The sequence below is a fragment of the Aulostomus chinensis genome, chromosome 1 (genome assembly GCF_037954235.1).
Source record: "Aulostomus chinensis isolate RoL2024-O1b breed Wild chromosome 1, RoL_Achi_v1.0, whole genome shotgun sequence".
Classification (NCBI taxonomy): Eukaryota; Metazoa; Chordata; class Actinopteri; order Syngnathiformes; family Aulostomidae; genus Aulostomus; species Aulostomus chinensis.
Window position 1 is genome coordinate 65,842,454 of NC_141320.1, and position 16,102 is coordinate 65,858,555.

At 47.1% G+C, this 16,102-nt stretch overlaps 3 protein-coding genes and 1 long non-coding RNA gene across 4 annotated transcripts; 3 read left to right on the forward strand and 1 right to left on the reverse strand.

The window, feature by feature from the left end:
- Positions 1–1,707: 1,707 nt before the first annotated feature.
- On the forward strand, positions 1,708–4,500 carry pjvk (pejvakin). The gene is made up of 6 exons (XM_086201557.1): positions 1,708–1,918; positions 2,156–2,351; positions 2,965–3,106; positions 3,219–3,336; positions 3,981–4,124; positions 4,199–4,500. Exons 1-6 carry the CDS (start codon positions 1,708–1,710, stop codon positions 4,498–4,500), a joined length of 1,113 nt encoding a protein of 370 aa, XP_086057683.1.
- A 1,037-nt stretch (positions 4,501–5,537) lies between these two features.
- On the forward strand, positions 5,538–11,058 carry pwp2h (PWP2 small subunit processome component). The gene is made up of 21 exons (XM_086201533.1): positions 5,538–5,708; positions 6,063–6,175; positions 6,277–6,371; positions 6,456–6,555; positions 6,938–7,081; positions 7,159–7,294; positions 7,366–7,601; positions 7,689–7,832; positions 7,911–7,981; positions 8,052–8,188; positions 8,307–8,455; positions 8,541–8,688; positions 8,775–8,925; positions 9,060–9,240; positions 9,324–9,471; positions 9,753–9,861; positions 9,946–10,011; positions 10,088–10,306; positions 10,390–10,540; positions 10,624–10,698; positions 10,780–11,058. Exons 1-21 carry the CDS (start codon positions 5,691–5,693, stop codon positions 10,943–10,945), a joined length of 2,757 nt encoding a protein of 918 aa, XP_086057659.1. The 5' UTR covers positions 5,538–5,690; the 3' UTR covers positions 10,946–11,058.
- Positions 8,551–12,659, reverse strand: LOC147272794 (uncharacterized). The gene is made up of 3 exons (XR_015112412.1): positions 12,285–12,659; positions 11,975–12,076; positions 8,551–10,963 (listed from the first exon to the last, which is right to left on the reverse strand). It is a non-coding gene; the product is annotated as an uncharacterized LOC147272794 (long non-coding RNA).
- Positions 11,230–15,976, forward strand: eed (embryonic ectoderm development). Its single transcript, XM_086201546.1, has 12 exons — positions 11,230–11,385; positions 12,311–12,463; positions 12,566–12,658; positions 12,757–12,822; positions 13,088–13,213; positions 13,296–13,377; positions 13,844–13,935; positions 14,016–14,149; positions 14,223–14,328; positions 14,413–14,571; positions 14,650–14,723; positions 14,964–15,976. The coding sequence occupies exons 1-12, from the start codon at positions 11,266–11,268 to the stop codon at positions 15,088–15,090; spliced, it is 1,332 nt and encodes a 443-aa protein (XP_086057672.1). The 5' UTR covers positions 11,230–11,265; the 3' UTR covers positions 15,091–15,976.
- Positions 15,977–16,102: the final 126 nt, after the last annotated feature.

The following is a 16,102-nucleotide window of genomic DNA, read 5'->3' on the forward strand; positions in this document are numbered from 1 at the left end:
CTCGAAGTCACGTGACCTCTCCACTTTCAGGAGGACTGTACCCAAAATTTCACGTCAGTTTTTGATTAATTTACATGTTTGACATGTGTTTAGATTGTTTTTCCAAAATAAAAGCATTCATAGAATGAAGGAAAGTGGATCTTTGACTCAGTCTGTTGCTATTAATTAACAGACAGAGGAGAACTGTAAATGTTCCTATGTTTCAGCCATGATGAGCTGTACTTCACCCTCCAGCCGGAGCTGCCGACCTGCATCCTTGAGCTGTTTACAGTGTGCATGTTACACTCATCTGATGTGTTTTCCAGGGCCAAACTCTGCCGAGACGACCCCTGAGGTGACGTCCCTGCAGAGGGGACGCAAACCAACATCGGGACGCCTCGGCCGTCGTCTCCTTCGCTCGCGCTTCCCGCACGGCCTTGATTGAAAAATATTACACACACTTTTCAAAGTCAACATTTCAGGTGGTTCCACTTGTTTGCTTTTGTAGAGCAACCGCTGGAGGTGCAGTAACAGACTGAGTTTCCATCACGGCGCCACAGAGCTGCGGAGCCTCGGGGGGCAGATGAGCGACCCAGCTTCTGTACATTTGTAGTTTTTTATGTGATGAGGTCTCGGTGAGAGAACATTTCCGTTTCGCCAGTGTTTATTTATGCTTTTCCTCCATGAGTTCTTGTCATTTTGGGCTATTTTTAAGCTTTGCTGTCCTGCTACCTGATAGGCTGGTCTGATTTGGCCTCCCTGCTTCATCTAAACATCCTCCCTCTGACTGGATTAACAGTCAGGAATTGTTTGAAGTATCTTTCTATAACATTGCAAGATACATTTTTGGTCATTTCTCTTACCTTGGCTAAGCTAACCGCTAGTTTCTGTAGCTTAGTTGAGCTAAGCTAATTAGTGATGCAATTCTAGTTGTTGTTTTTTTTTTGTTTCCTTAATTGCCAACAATGTACTTTTTCTTTTTGTCTCACTGTAGGAAGATTTATTTACATGTCACTGTGATTTTTTTTTTTTTTTTTTTGAAGATATAAACTCCCACACCTGAACTTTTACCTGCTGCATGTTTGGATAATCTGAGACTCAACCAAATGAAATGTACAGTATTTAATCTTCTGCTTTACATGACTTTTTCTGTCTGAAATTACAGGGTGTGATGTGATGAATAGAAGAACCGTAACATGCCGGCTATTTCTGGCCATGTAGACTAGACAGAAGCCCGGCCACAAGAGAGAGGAGGGTTCAGCCCTCAGGACACACACGGCAGCGCCGACGCCGGCCCAACTGAAATAACCTCCAATGAAAAACATGAAATCCAGCAGAAGCCACAGAAACGTCCTTTGAAAAAAAAAAAAAAAAAAATCCAGTTGTCAGGGGCCAAAAGGTTTGCAGCTGTTTCATGACTCATGATCCAGAGGGAAGATGCAAAGTGGGACGCGATTCCATTTCTGCACCTTCTTCTCAGTGAGACTTCTCAAATAAAAGTTGAAATCTACAGAGTCAGAAACCGTCGTTTGTTTTTCCACCATGTTGTCATGTGACAGGAAGCTGCAGGCTCAGATCAGGTGAACACACATCTTACATTACACACCAGCTGCATTATTTAACACTTAACAAGTCGGAGGGAACGCTCCTGAAATAGTCCCGTCGCTGAGAAGAGCCCAGGCGCACTAACGCACTGCTCTCCTCCGGGTCCGGTGCACCAGCATCCAGATGTTTGCCGCAGCTACTAAGAACTTTGTGAAGCAGGTAGGAGACACTGGGAGGCTGATCCCCGTCCCGAGCCTGAGCGAGGCGGACCGCTACCAGCCGCTCAGCCTGGTCACCAGGAAGAGGAAGAGACACTTCTGGAAGAAACACAAATATGCTTCGACTCCTTTCTCCCTGAAGGACATTCTGGTGGGGGAGAAGGAGATCACGGCAGGTACAGAGAGTCGTGACATCACCAGAGTTGAATTCGCCTGCTCACATATCTGGTGATTTCCACCCAGGAAACTTGTGTTTTGCTTCATGCCACTAAAAACCATCAAAGCCAGAGGCATCAGTGTTCCTCTGGAAACTTGTGACTTTTGCTCCTCCTCACGTCTCTGAATGGTGACGTTTGGTTACGTTTTCCTTCTCAAGCAGCTGAATAATCCCCGAATATTCCCTTTACATGCAGGCGTGTCGTCTTATCAGCTCCTCAACTACGAGGACAAGTCTGACGTGGCCCTGAACGGTCGCCTGGGGAACCACCTCATCAATGACGTGGGCTTCAACATCAGCGGGTCGGACTCGGTGGCCGTCAAGGCCTCCTTCGGCATCGTGACCAAACACGAGCTGGAGGTTCCCACGTTGCTGCGAGAGCTCAACTCCAGGTATCATTTTGAGATGAGCTGGCTCTAGCGACCGCCGCTGAGGGTCACAGCTCCATCTTTAGCATACCACCGCTCCACGCTGACAGGATGATCAGCTAATTCGATATTTTTGTCTTAAAAGAAACACAAAAAAGTTTGGGGAAATTTGCTGATTGTCCATCGCACTCAGAGACACACAAGAAAAATGATACCTTCCTCAGAGAAGAGACACACATTTGGAACGTCTTTCCTTACTGAAAACCAAGATCTGAATCTTTTGACAGAGGTATGCTAACACTTCCCACCCACTACCATTCGTTGTGCTAAGCTAACTAGCACAGGTCTCAGCTCCCTGATGCACACATGGAGGAGAAACCTATGACCATAACCTGAATTTGTTTGAATGTGACATTTTAGCTCCTCTGATGTCTGACCTGTTGGTGACGGAGGGAACGTGAGAGGAGGGTGTCCCCGAGGGGATGAATAAATGATCACGTTATTCTACACAGCAGGCAGAGGGACGCAGAATAGATCGTGAATGCTGGTTCTCCTCAAGAATGTTGACGACAGAGATTAAGTCTTTAATCTGTAGTCCCAGAATAGAAAGCACACACTGTCCTGGGATCTGTTTCAGGAAAGTGGACCTGGACCACTGCCTGGTGCGCCAGTCCAGGGAGAGCAGGCGTAGTGTCCTCTGCGTGGTCGCGGAGAGTATTCGCACTACGCGGCAGTGTTCTCTGACCGTGCACGCCGGCATGAGAGGAACCACCATGAGGGTACACACACACAGAGCGCTAGTTCAGGTCAAAGGTGGAAATAACCACAATGAATCATTCATGTGGGAGACGTATACCCATTCCCAGGTTGTCTCCCTCTCCCTGACTGTAGTTCCAGATCGATGACGGCAGAAACCCAAAAGGCCGAGACAAGGCCATCGTCATCCCGGCTCACACCACCATCGCCTTCAGCATCTGCGAGCTGTTCGTTCGACTGGACGGGCGACTCGGTAGCCTCATCATCATCATCATCAACAACCCCTGTCATAAACTTACAGGGCTGAGATTACAAACTGTAGCTTTAGATGAAGTCGCTTGACTCCGTTTGAATAGTTTGGGAGGTAAAAGCTCACACGAGCCCTGAGGCTTCATGGCGGCGTTCTTATCTTTCACGAACGTGTGTTACGCTACAATTTATCCACCTTTTTTCTTTCTCTTAAGTTACGGCGTCAGTGCGTCTCATCACCAAGAACTTTGGTTCCCAGCTTCACCTCATTTACTTCACACGCTCTTGGGTGAACTAATTGGCCGACTAACTGTCCCACTTATCATTCCTCACCTCCTGAGAGTCTGTGAACGGCTCATTTGAATCAACTCACAGAAAATTCTCGTCATTTAGTGATTCTGAAGCCACAATATAACTTTTCTCCTCAATTTTGTTCTTTTAAGGCCAAAAAACAAAAAAAAACAAAATTGAACTTCTGTGCTCAAATTCAATCCAGGCAGGGGAACGAGTTCTTTCATATTCTCGTGGCCTCACAGTTTCCAATTCCAACCAGGGAACCGTTCCATCTTGTTCCTCATAAATCGATAATACAGCAGCATCGTTGTCCTCGGCCACAACTGACATCCCCCTGGTTGCATTCCCTGTCAGATATCTGTGTAGCGCCGGAGTCTCAGGGAGGTTTTGAGCGGGAGCAGATCCGGGAGCAGCTGGGTGGTTTCATCGGTCACTTCTCGATGGGCCGACTGCGCCGCTTCCTGTCAGGGATCATCTACGGAAACCCCTTCAGAGCCGGTGAGGCAGCCTTCTTAGCTCAGTACCACATAACCTTCACTCTACATTCAACGTTCTCTGCTCCACTTGTGCAGACGACAGAACATTCGAGGAACTCACGCACTCCGACACCTACATGGACGACATGGTGACCGACTACTACGAGAAGGCCGCCAGCATGACAGACGTGTCCACGGCATACCTGAGGGAAAGCTCCCACACGCGTGTCAACCTCCTCAAACACAACATCCCCAAAGGGCCGTGTTCTCTGTGCGGCATGGGCAACCAGAAGAGAGAGACGGTCTACGGCTGCCTGGAGTGTTCCACCGGGGGCCACAAATATGTACGGCTGCACGTTGTGCCCTGTTTCGACCTCTGGCACAAAACGCTGAGGTGAAAGGAGCGAGATACTACAAGCTGTCTCTTTTGTTTCTGTTTGATAAATAAAAGTCACAACTGGAGCTTGGAGTGATGCTTTTACATGTTTAAGAAGTACCGGCGAGAAAAAAACTGGAGCCAGCAGTTAAAAGAGAGTCAGTCTCAGCTGGCATCGGCCCGCTTCCACACGTGTGCTGCGTACGAGCCGCAGCTGCCAGATGCTCAATTATTTAGCAGCGGTTTTAGATGAAAACAGGCCAGAGGGCTCATGTCAGCTGGCTGGATCCAAGTGTGTCAACACTGAGGAAAGTTTCTGCTCCGTGTGTCCGAGTGTGTGTTCTGTTCATTTTTTTTTAAACAATTAGCTGGTATAGTATGAAAATCCACTGTGAGGAAACTACACAATAATACACATCATTGCAGTACATCGCAGGCAGGGGTTCCTCTGACACCTACCCAGAGCCATGCAAGTTAGCTTAGCACAATGGAAGTGGGTGGGAAATGTTAGCGTCCCTCATTCAAAAGTCATTCAAAACACTTTTCTTCAAAAGAGTCTTTGCCTGCTTGAATGTAACGGCTTTAGTTGTGTAAAGTTTCGGCCAACAAAACAATAAAAAGCTAAATACAAAATAATTGAATGTACTTATTTTAATGTTGAATGAAAATTAATGTTAATTTCCCTGTCGGGGGGACTAATGAAGGAATATCTTATCTTATAAGAAACCAAAAACTGTGAATTAATTATTTATTAGCATTACCTTTTTTTTTTTTTTACTACAATTACGCCAAATGCCTAAATGAAATGCTGACTATTTCTGACTGTATGAACTGAAAAAGATCTTTTCAACTCTAAGTTAAACAGGTATATGATATTTTAAACTTCAATATTGTATACCAAATATTTTGAGTTGGGTTTTTTTTTCAAGCAGAGTGTGAGTCATCAACAACATGTAGTTGTAGTAATTTTTTGAGCTTATGTTGAACAAAGTTTGGAGTGCCATGCTTTTCTTCTGGTGCGTTTAGCCTCCTGGCCGCCAGAGGGCGCTGAATTGTAGGTTTCTTTCAACCGGATGTGACGAGTGTCAACAAATCGCCGGCACATGTGGGGCAGCGGTGGTGGGAGAAGCATGTGTGGTAGTCGTGCTTTAGCTGGTATTTGTAAAGAATTGGAGTAAATGAATATACTCAGTTGAAGAATTATTAGGCAAAATGAAGTTCGCTTATAAGGTAAGTTCGCTAACTTTGCTTGACAACATAGAAAATTAATTGGGGAGCACGTCACACCAAACCTCATTCAAAAAAAGCTCAATTTTAATTAAAACTGCATGTCGGTCCAGATCACACTGTGTAGTTTTATGTGAGAATCAGTTATGATGACTTTTTAGCATTCACTTTTTATTTCGGCTATTATCTGATGGTTGTTTTTAAAACGTGATTGCTGTTAAACGAGCTCTTCCGCTGTTGGCTTTTGACGCTCTCAAAACAGAAGAAACTATCATTTAGTCTCTTTATTCCTGCCATTAAGAACCTGAATGTGTTTTGGTGATCAATTCAAAGAAAATCGCTATTTCTCCGTCGTAGTTTTCCAACCTGCTCGGAGCTGTTTATCGCCAGGGGAATTTGAGTTTTTCCAAAGATGGCAACGCTGTGATCAGTCCGGTTGGAAACAGACTCTCTGTCTTCGACTTGAAAAAGTAAGCCATGGTGAAATGAATGAACAATAGTTACTGGTTCCGGAAGCCTCTCTCTTATATAACCTCTGAAACGATCAGTAAATGTCTTCTTTGGTATCCAGTAACACGTCAGAGACGTTACCAGTGTCCACCACCAAGAACATCACGTGTGTGGGCGTCTCTCCTGATGGGGTCCTGGCCATCCTGGTGGATGAAGGTCAGGCACGGACCTTCTCTTCTTAATCTTTGTGTGATTCATCATAACGTTAACGATCCGAGCGTGTGCCTCTGTGTTGGTCAGACGGTGCAGCGTTGCTGGTCAGCCTCATCACCCGCGCCGTCCTTCATCACTTCCACTTCCACAAACCTGTCAGCAGCATCTGCTTCTCACCTGATGGCAGGTGAGGATCCGATGGACCTCTTGCGTTTTAGGCTCCAATGATCAGTGTTGTCTTTCATGCAACGGATGTGTCTTTTCCTTTTTGTCATGAAAAGTAAAGCTCTTGAAATTTTGAGTGAAGTACAGGGAAATAACCTGAATTTTTACTCTGAAACGGAATATGATTTATGAATAATAGATACTTTTGATCCTCACATATCAATTTCCATTCAAGACCACAGATATATAAGAGTATAGGAGATATTACCGCCTGATCAGTACTGGTACTAGGAAGTAGAAAATAACTATAAAAATAAAAGGTGTTTGCAAATGCTAAAATTGTCTGAATTAAATAATAGGAATGCGAAATAACAAACCCTTGTATTTTGGTGTTTATGTTTCAGGAAGTTTGTCGTTACCAAGGAGAACGTAGCGCTGATGTACCACGCTCCTGGCAAGCAGCGGGAATTTAACGCCTTCGTGTTGGACAAAAGCTACTACGGCCCGTACGATGAAACCACCTGCATTGACTGGACCGACGACTCCAAGTGAGCACAAGTCAGTGGGTCACGTGTTTGGCGTGATGTGGAAGCGGGTAACTGAGCAAACAGATGTTCTCTCTCAGGTGTTTTGCGGTGGGCAGCAAGGACATGTCGACGTGGGTGTTTGGGGCGGAGCGCTGGACCAACCTGATCTACTACTCCCTGGGAGGACACAAGGACGTCATCGTGGGTTGTTTCTTTGAGCGAGACAGTCTGGATGTGAGTTGTCCTCACCAGGTGCTTCCCTGTGTTTTTAGCGTGTTTTCTAAGTGTCCGTCCCGTGTTGGCAGCTCTACACGGTGAGCCAGGATGGGACGCTGTGTGTGTGGCAGAGTGACACCGAGCTGGACGGCCTGATTCTGAAGAGTCGCAACAAACCCACACTTCCGAAACGGACGGGGGATGAAGAGGAAGAGGAGGAGGAGCAGGTGGAGGGAGAGGAGGGTGACGTCATCCGGGGGAAGGCTGAAACCCCCAAAGAGAAGAAGGACAAGACCAAGAACGTTCGATACAAGCAAATCAGCAAGTAAGATGAGTACACACCTCTGCAGGGACCCTTTTCATGACCTTTGACCCTTGACCCTGGATTGATAATAACTCTCTTCTCTTTCAGACACTTTTTCAATAAGGAGGGAGATTTCAACAACCTGACCACCGCTGCCTACCACAAGCCCACTCACATCCTGGTCACAGGTTTCGCCTCTGGAATGTTCCACCTGCACGAACTTCCCGAGTTTAACCTGATTCACTCACTCAGGTGAGCAGAAGGTTCGTTACTGACGACCCTAATGGGAGTGACAGGAGTGACTCATGAGCTTGTCCGTCCCTTCTCTAGTATTTCAGACCAGAGGATCACATCGGTGGCCATCAACAGCTCTGGAGACTGGATCGGCTTCGGCTGCTCTGGTAAGATTTGTTACTCTGTGGATTGTGGTAGTTGAAGAATTTCAAAATAAAAGTGTTGCTGTTGTGTTAGGGATGGGCCATCTGCTGGTGTGGGAGTGGCAGAGCGAGTCCTACGTCTTCAAGCAGCAGGGACACTTCAACAACATGGCCTCGCTGGCGTACTCGCCGGACGGCCAGTACATTGTAACGGGGGGAGATGACGGCAAAGTGAGTGACATAAATGAGTTTGTTTGATGGCCCTGAAGGACGCTCTGAAAAATGCGTCCTCAGAAACATGCTGCGCTAACCACGCTAGCTCTTACTTGTTTGCGCCCGATTCCTGCAGGTCAAAGTATGGAACACCAACAGCTGTCTCTGCTTCGTCACCTTCACTGAGCACACCAGCAGCATCACCAACGTCACCTTCACCTCCACCGGCTTCGTCATCCTTAGCGCTTCTCTGGATGGCACAGTCAGAGCGTTCGACCTGCACAGGTGACCTCTGGTAGCAAAACACAAAAAATGGGGGCGTTAGCTTGATGGAAGTCGTATGACATGTGTGTGCATTTGTTTATCAAAGGTACCGAAATTTCCGGACGTTCACGTCTCCTCGGCCTGCGCAGTTCTCCTCCCTGGCAGTAGATGTCAGTGGAGAGCTGGTGAGCGCCGGAGCTCAGGATTCCTTCGAGATCTTCCTGTGGTCCATGCAGACGGGAAGGCTGCTGGAGGTCTGACTCGCAATGAGAGGGTTTGCATAATTATGGTAACAATGAGATGATTATACTAATCATCACCCCCCCCCATGATGGACCAGGTCCTCGGAGGCCACGAGGGTCCAGTCAGCTGCTTGTGTTTTAGTCCAGTCCAATCCATCCTGGCCAGCGCTTCCTGGGATCGCACCATCCGGCTGTGGGACATGATGGACAGCTGGCAAGTCAAGGAGACACTTCCTCTAAGTTCTGATGGTAAACAGTAATGTCTTCTGGTCAAATGTGGCTCATTCTCATGTTTGTGCTTTTTTTTTGGAGGTCTCCTAGAACAGAAAACACCTTTTGACATTTGCATCCCAGGAAATAACCATTTTGTCTGCTTCTCTCAGCTTTGTCGGTAGCTTACCGGCCTGATGGACAAGAGTTAGCGGTCGCTACGCTAAATGGTGAGATCTCTTTCTGGAACCCCAACATGGCCACGCAGACTGGCTCAGTGGCGGGACGCCACGACCTGGAGATGGGCCGCAAAGAGACCGACAAGATCACCGCCAAGCAGTCTGCCAAGGGCAAGTGAGTGGTCACCTGATCTCCTCTGGTCAACACAGAAGACTGAAAGATTTTGTAGGATTTCTGACGTCTTTTTTTGCATGCAGGTCCTTCACATCTCTGTGCTACTCAGCGGACGGAGAGTCGGTTTTGGCAGGAGGTCAGTCAAAGTTCGTGTGCATCTACAACGTCAAGGAGCAGATGCTCATGAAGAAGTTTGAGATCTCCTGTAACCTGTCCTTCGACGCCATGGAGGCACGTGAGCCATGCACCCGATCGAACAATGAATGCAAGCCGTGACTTTGCGTGATTTTCCCGGCACTGTCCCCCTCGACAGCTGGTCAAGAAGCTCAGATTTGGCAACATTTCCTTAATTTTTGTGCGTTTGTCCCCTGAGAACATGAACCCTCTAGAATTGTCTTCTGGAAAGGAAATGAATTCTACTTTTTATGTACATTTTTAGGTGTTAAAACTCTTGAGTTGGTGGTTGTAGTCGGTCCAAATTCCTGTGTGACCTTCCTTTGTTTGACCTTCAGGAGTTCCTGGACAGGCGGAAGATGACGGAGTTCGGTAGTCTTGCTCTGGTGGACGAGGGAGCCGGAGATGGAGACGGCACCCACATCAGCCTCCCCGGAGTCAGGAGAGGTTAGAGACCAGCAGCCACCTCGTGTCATGTGACGTTGTCACATGGTGGCCTCTCACCTTCACCGCTGTTTTCTTTCTTCAAAGGCGATATGAGTTCTCGACACTTCAAGCCAGAGATCCGAGTCAGCTCGCTGCGGTTCTCCCCTACTGGTGGGTGGCGCCACCTGAGGAAGGAGGTTCTCTTCAATTAATGATTGTGTACTCACAGAATAATGTCCACCCTCAGGTCGTAGCTGGGCTGCCACCACCACCGAGGGCCTGCTCATCTACTCCCTGGATGGTTCTCTGGTCTTTGACCCCTACGACCTGGACCTGGACGTGACACCAGCCAGCATACGCAAGCAGCTGCGTCTTCAGGAGTGGGCATCGGCCATTGTCTTGGCGTTCAGATTAAATGAACAAGACCTGAAGCAGGAGGTGCTGGAGACTGTGCCGCATGAGCAGAGTGAGTGGGATCTTCTACACAACAGCTCCCCCTGCTGGTCAGCCTGCAGATCACAGCTGATTCAAGTTTACCGTGTGTTCCAGTTCCAGTTGTTTGTGGCTCCCTCCCGGACATTTATGTCGAGAAGCTGCTGGGCTTCTTGGCAGCGTGTTTGGAGAAGTCCAGACACCTGCAGTTCTACATGACCTGGGCTCAGAATCTGCTCATGCTGCACGGACAGAAACTCAAGAACAGGTCTGCTCCCGGCCCCCCCGTATACCTGTTGATGTCACATGAAGAGAAATCAATGCTTAGTGAGTTCAATCTTTGACTTACAGGTCTGGAGCCATCCTGCCCACCCTGCAGGCACTACAGAAGAGCATCCAGAGACACCGTGATGATCTGTCCAAACTGTGAGACCGCTACGTCCCTGCCAGGCGCAACACCCAAGAAGCTTTTAGTTTTTGAGCTCTAATCTTAGTCTGTTTCCTCAGGTGCGACTTCAACATGTACAACATTCGCTACGCTGTCGCCCTCTCCAAGCAGAGGGGCATGAAGAGGCCGGCAGAGGGGGAGAACGAGGAGGAGGAGGATGATGAAGAAGAAGTGTCTGAGGCGATGAGTGAGGCGTCCTTGGAGGATGCAGAGATGGTGCTGTAGGAGGCACCAACATGGCCTCTGTGGGCATAAACGGACAATATTAATGCGGGCTTGTTAAAGGATTTACTTTAGGAACATTATCATTGTATATTGCTGTTTTTATATTAAATACATGTGTTAATGTGAAGAGTTTTTCGATTCTTTTCATTTGTCTGGATTATTTTACTCTGAGAAACCGCTCTCCTCGCCTCTCTGTGTACAGGATGACAAAATCGCTGTATTTGTCCTACTTAAAGATACATTTTAGTGGGTTTGTGTACAACTACTATACCCGAGTTACCTTGCGGCTGCCGAGCGGAAAAGGCGGAGTCTGACCGAACATGAGGGAAAATAAGAACATGTCCGAGTCCCCCTCTCAAGCGGGAAAAGAAATGCCGGCAAAGAAGCAAAAGCTCAGCAGTGACGAGAACAGTAACCCCGATTTATCTGGAGATGAGAACGTAAGTGGTTCTACTGTGGTGGTTCCCCTGCCGCTGGAGAGCCGCAGTTAGCCGGGAGCTAGTTAGCATCGTGTCCGAGTAGGCGGCCGGCTATGATGCTTAGCTAGCAGCTTTGTCCAGCTCTGAAACAGCTGATAAAATTTACTTCACGAAAATAAACATCTTACCTTTCCCCTAAAATACGGCATCCCGAATTTATTCCGCCCCACACGCAGTCTTCTATATGGTGTGGACGTCTTCATTTTCAAAATAACGTTGGTGTTAGCAGTAGCAGCTAACAAGTTAAACGAGAAATCAGTTCGGGGGCGAGAGCAGATTGAAGTGGGTGTTGAGGTGTTTTGCCTGATCACAAAAGCTTGGCAGATGTGATGCGTCGTTAATTAAGGGTCCTCTGTTTTAGCCAACATGGAAGTCAACGGTTCTGATGCTAATTGACCTTCAGTTAAAATCTAATTCACTGCCATTGTAGATTTTCACAATGTCAACTAGTTTGTGGGGGATAATTAAGTGTGAAAGGCGTGGGACAGAACAAGCTAGTCATCAGTCATAAGACTGTGGGTAGATACGAGAGTGAGAAGCTGGTGTTTACCTGTGCAACGTGATGAGAAACCCTCAGAAAGGGAGCTGGAGGGGTTCTGCCTCTTCTGGTTCCTGTAGATTCTTGTGCAGAGTTCACACCGTCATTCAAACCCTGCAGAGTCATGGAATGTGAAAACAGTGCATTTCTAGGCCTGGGAAAGTTTGAGAAATAGATGAAACCGTAATTTGTTTCCAAAAAGTTGTGGAGATTTTCTCCTTGACTCCCTGGATGTTGGAGTATGAGTGGTTAGGATTTACTGGTTTGTGCTGATTTACTTTCATGCAAATTAATGTGGTAAACAGTATTCCTGTGTATAAACCTGCGAGTGTCTGTTGATGTGTGCAGGACGATGCTGTCAGTGTTGAGAGTGGGACCAACGCCGAGCGCCCAGACACACCCACCAACACCGCCAACGCCCCGGGCAGGAAGAGCTGGGGGAAGGGCAAATGGAAGTACAAAAAGTGTCGATACTCCTTCAAATGTGTCAACAGCCTAAGAGTGAGAACACACACACACACAATGCCCAGATTTAATTTGCTCGTATCATATTGAACGTTTCTGAGGGAAATGTGGTTAACGATGGCGTGATGACTCCTGCAGGAGGACCACGGCCAGCCTCTGTTTGGGGTCCAGTTCAACTGGCACAGCAAGGAGGGCGACCCGCTGGTGTTCGCCACCGTCGGCAGCAACAGGGTAGCCTGCTCGTCCACTCCCAGACTATCGTATCACGTCGGATTTGAATTCTCTAGCTGTGTTTTGGCTCACGTCTGCTGTCTCCTCTCCACCACCAGGTAACTCTGTATGAATGTCACTCTCAGGGAGAAATCCGACTCCTGCAGTCTTACGTTGATGCAGATGTATCCTTTCACTTCACCGCCTTTGCCTTTGTTAGCGTCTTTCTTTTTCGAGACACGCGACTGAAGCAGGTTTATTTAATTTTGAATGATTTCGGGTTAAAGGACGATCATTTCTTTTACTGGAACAAAACAAAAGTGGTGAGCTGGACTGCATTAGTGGTGAGAAGCTTTTCTGCATCTGGAAGGTTCCGTTAATCCCCTGGAGCTTCTCACCAGAGAACCGGAGAAAAGAAAGAGACTTTTCTTGACTAAAATTTGATTAAAGGCAGATGAGAACTTCTACACGTGTGCCTGGACCTACGACACCAACACCAGTCATCCCCTGCTGGCGGTAGCCGGATCGCGGGGCATCATACGTGTGATCAACCACATCACCATGCAGTGCATCAAGGTAAGCACTCTTTTAGCTCAATCTGCTGCACATGGGTGTGAATCTGTTGTTTTTATAAGTAAAGCAACTTTGTTGAATCCAGCATTATGTAGGTCACGGGAACGCCATCAATGAGCTGAAGTTCCACCCCAGGGATCCCAATCTTCTCCTGTCGGTCAGCAAAGGTAACCACACCTGAGCTGTTTGGAGGGTCATCATGAAAAGGCTGTTTTTATAGACGCCGGCTGACTTGAAGGACTGTATTGAGCTTATCTTGACTGTAAAAACCATCTTGGTGAAGTAAAACGAATCCTGAAGAAGTTTGTGTTCGTGATAATATCAGGTCACTCGGGGGCCATTGAGGTTCGTGGGTGTGTAAGTGGGGTCAGAGATGGCGGAGGCTGCTTGTGCTGAGGCCTCCCTGTAGCTCGTCAGGTGGTCGCTGACCGGGATCACTTCCTGTACTCAGCTGCACATTTCTAGAACCGCCTAGAAAGTGTGAAATCAACTGTTTTGTGTCAAACAGCAAAGTACGGCTGCTTTTATTTTGAAGGCTAGATCACTGCACTGGCAACTGATCCAGGATCAGGCTGGACAAAGATTCTCCTTCCTACTTTGACTGAATGGATTCCTGTGTGACTGTTTCCTCAGACCACGCTCTTCGTCTGTGGAACATCCAGACGGACACGTTAGTTGCCATATTTGGAGGCGTGGAGGGTCACAGAGACGAAGTCCTGAGTGCTGTAAGTGACGTACGTTGGTTTAATCCTCGATTGCATCCAGAAACTGCATTAAGATTCTTTTTGTTATTAACCCACTGCAGGATTTTGATCTCCTGGGTGAAAAGATCATGTCCTGTGGGATGGACCACTCCCTCAAACTATGGCGAATAAATTCTGAAAGAATGCAGAAAGCCATCCGCGGATCGTACGAGTACAATCCCTCCAAGACCAACAGGTGCGCTCACCACACTCGGAGTCTCACCTGTGAAGGAAGTTGAAAAACTGATCGAATATGTTGTGTGTTTCAGGCCCTTCGTCTCCCAGAAGATTCACTTCCCCGACTTCTCAACACGAGACATTCATAGGAACTACGTGGACTGCGTGCGGTGGCTGGGGGACCTGATTCTCTCTAAGGTGCGTGTGTCTTGTCTCATGGTAGTAAAAGGAGAAACTATGCTCTGAATGCCCCAACTGTTTCCTGTCCCCGCCTCCTCGTAGTCCTGTGAAAACGCCATTGTGTGCTGGAAACCAGGAAAAATGGAAGACGACATCGACCACATCAAACCGAACGAGTCCAACGTTACGATTCTGGGACGCTTCGATTACAGCCAGTGTGACATCTGGTACATGCGCTTCTCCATGGACTTCTGGCAGAAGGTGACGACGCCGACATGGTAATTTTATTCATCACACGTCCGCGTGATTCAGACCATGAGCTCCGTCTTGCTCCTGCAGATGCTGGCTCTGGGGAACCAGGTGGGGAAGCTTTACGTCTGGGACCTGGAAGTTGAAGACCCCCATAAAGCAAAGTAAGTGAGCGAGCGTCTCCCTGGGGTGTTAGATTGGGACGATTCCTTCAACCTTTTGTAGCAATATTTTAAAATACCTGAAACACCTCAATCCTCTTGTTGTTGTGATGTTTAAGAATAAAAGCAAATGTCAGATTTGTCAGCCTGACGAACTTACTGACATTCTGCGAGTTGTTTCAGCTGTAGCTGGTGCGTGTGTGAGCGCTTCATAACCAGGACGTTTACTCCTCGGCCCCCCAGGTGCATCACGCTGACCCTCCCCAAATGCACGTCGGCCATCCGTCAAACCAGCTTCAGCCGCGACAGCAGCATCCTCATCGCCGTGTGTGACGACGCCTCGATCTGGCGCTGGGACCGCCAACGCTGAAAAGGGAATGTGGTTGTTGCTGGCGCCGCAGGCCTGTCTGTCGTACAGCTCCACACTGCAAAAAATGTCCCTCACTGTCATTTAGTCTAAAAATATTTCCTTTACAAATGTGAGAAGTGGTGCTGAAGTGATGACATCATCCCAGCTCTGGCCCGGTTTGAGGATGAATGTGATGAGGTGAGCATCACTCGTCACAACGATGGCGGTCAAGTTACTCTAAAAAAAAAAGTACACTTTTAAAATAATGTAGGAAGTGAAACTGCATGTCGGTGAAATGTTCTGCTTTTGTCCCATCTGAGTGCCTTCTAGTTTCCTATGCAGCCGCAATATTTAGTCCCGTTTATTCAGTTAACTTAAAGAATCATAATGGAGGGGGGGGGGGGGGAGCTTTTAAGAGCCAGCAGATGGAATCTTTTGCAGTGTGACACGTTTTATATGAAGTATAAAGAATAAAATCAAGTATTTCTTTGTCCTTTTTTAATTTCTAACACTTCCAACATTCCTTTCTGTCTGTTTTTAAAGCCCCCCGGGTTGTTTTGCCTCCTCCTCCACCTGCTGGAGGCTTTATTAGTGCAAATAAAAACATTTTGTGAATTGAAACTAGAGTAAGTTTGTGCAATTCCAAACCTGCAGTTCTTTTTTTTTTGTTTTTGTTTCTTTTAAACTGTGTCCTGCAGATTAAATTGCATAGAAGTTATTTTAATAGTGATTTCTAGATGTGTAGCTGTCAGCACTTGGATGACGGCCGGAACTTGTTAAAACTACCAGAATGACTTTTAATTCGAAACATTTCTGTTGTAAAGTTCAGCTGAAGTGGGGATTATTTTTCCTTTGTGGCGTTCTTGTATTTGAATTTATGTGGACTTGAATAAAACTTATTTTTCTACACAAACTTTGGTTTATTCTCTTGAACCAACTTTCCCTGAAACCTCATAAACTGACTGACTGTGATAAATGTCACTTTAAAAGGAATAAAGCGTCACTCTTAAACTTCACAAAGCTACTTGTTAAA

Coding starts and splice junctions, on each gene's coding strand:
- pjvk (XM_086201557.1), top strand. CDS start 1,708: ATGTTTGCCGCAGCTACTAAGAACTTTGTGAAGCAGGTAGGAGACACT. Junction 3,337..3,980: donor TCGACTGGACGGGCGACTCG/GTAGCCTCATCA, acceptor ATTCCCTGTCAG/ATATCTGTGTAGCGCCGGAG. Junction 4,125..4,198: donor CGGAAACCCCTTCAGAGCCG/GTGAGGCAGCCT, acceptor CCACTTGTGCAG/ACGACAGAACATTCGAGGAA.
- pwp2h (XM_086201533.1), top strand. Junction 7,833..7,910: donor AACCTGATTCACTCACTCAG/GTGAGCAGAAGG, acceptor TCCCTTCTCTAG/TATTTCAGACCAGAGGATCA. Junction 10,541..10,623: donor GGACAGAAACTCAAGAACAG/GTCTGCTCCCGG, acceptor TTTGACTTACAG/GTCTGGAGCCATCCTGCCCA.
- eed (XM_086201546.1), top strand. CDS start 11,266: ATGAGGGAAAATAAGAACATGTCCGAGTCCCCCTCTCAAGCGGGAAAA. Junction 13,214..13,295: donor TCACCATGCAGTGCATCAAG/GTAAGCACTCTT, acceptor TGTTGAATCCAG/CATTATGTAGGTCACGGGAA. Junction 14,329..14,412: donor GGGACCTGATTCTCTCTAAG/GTGCGTGTGTCT, acceptor GCCTCCTCGTAG/TCCTGTGAAAACGCCATTGT.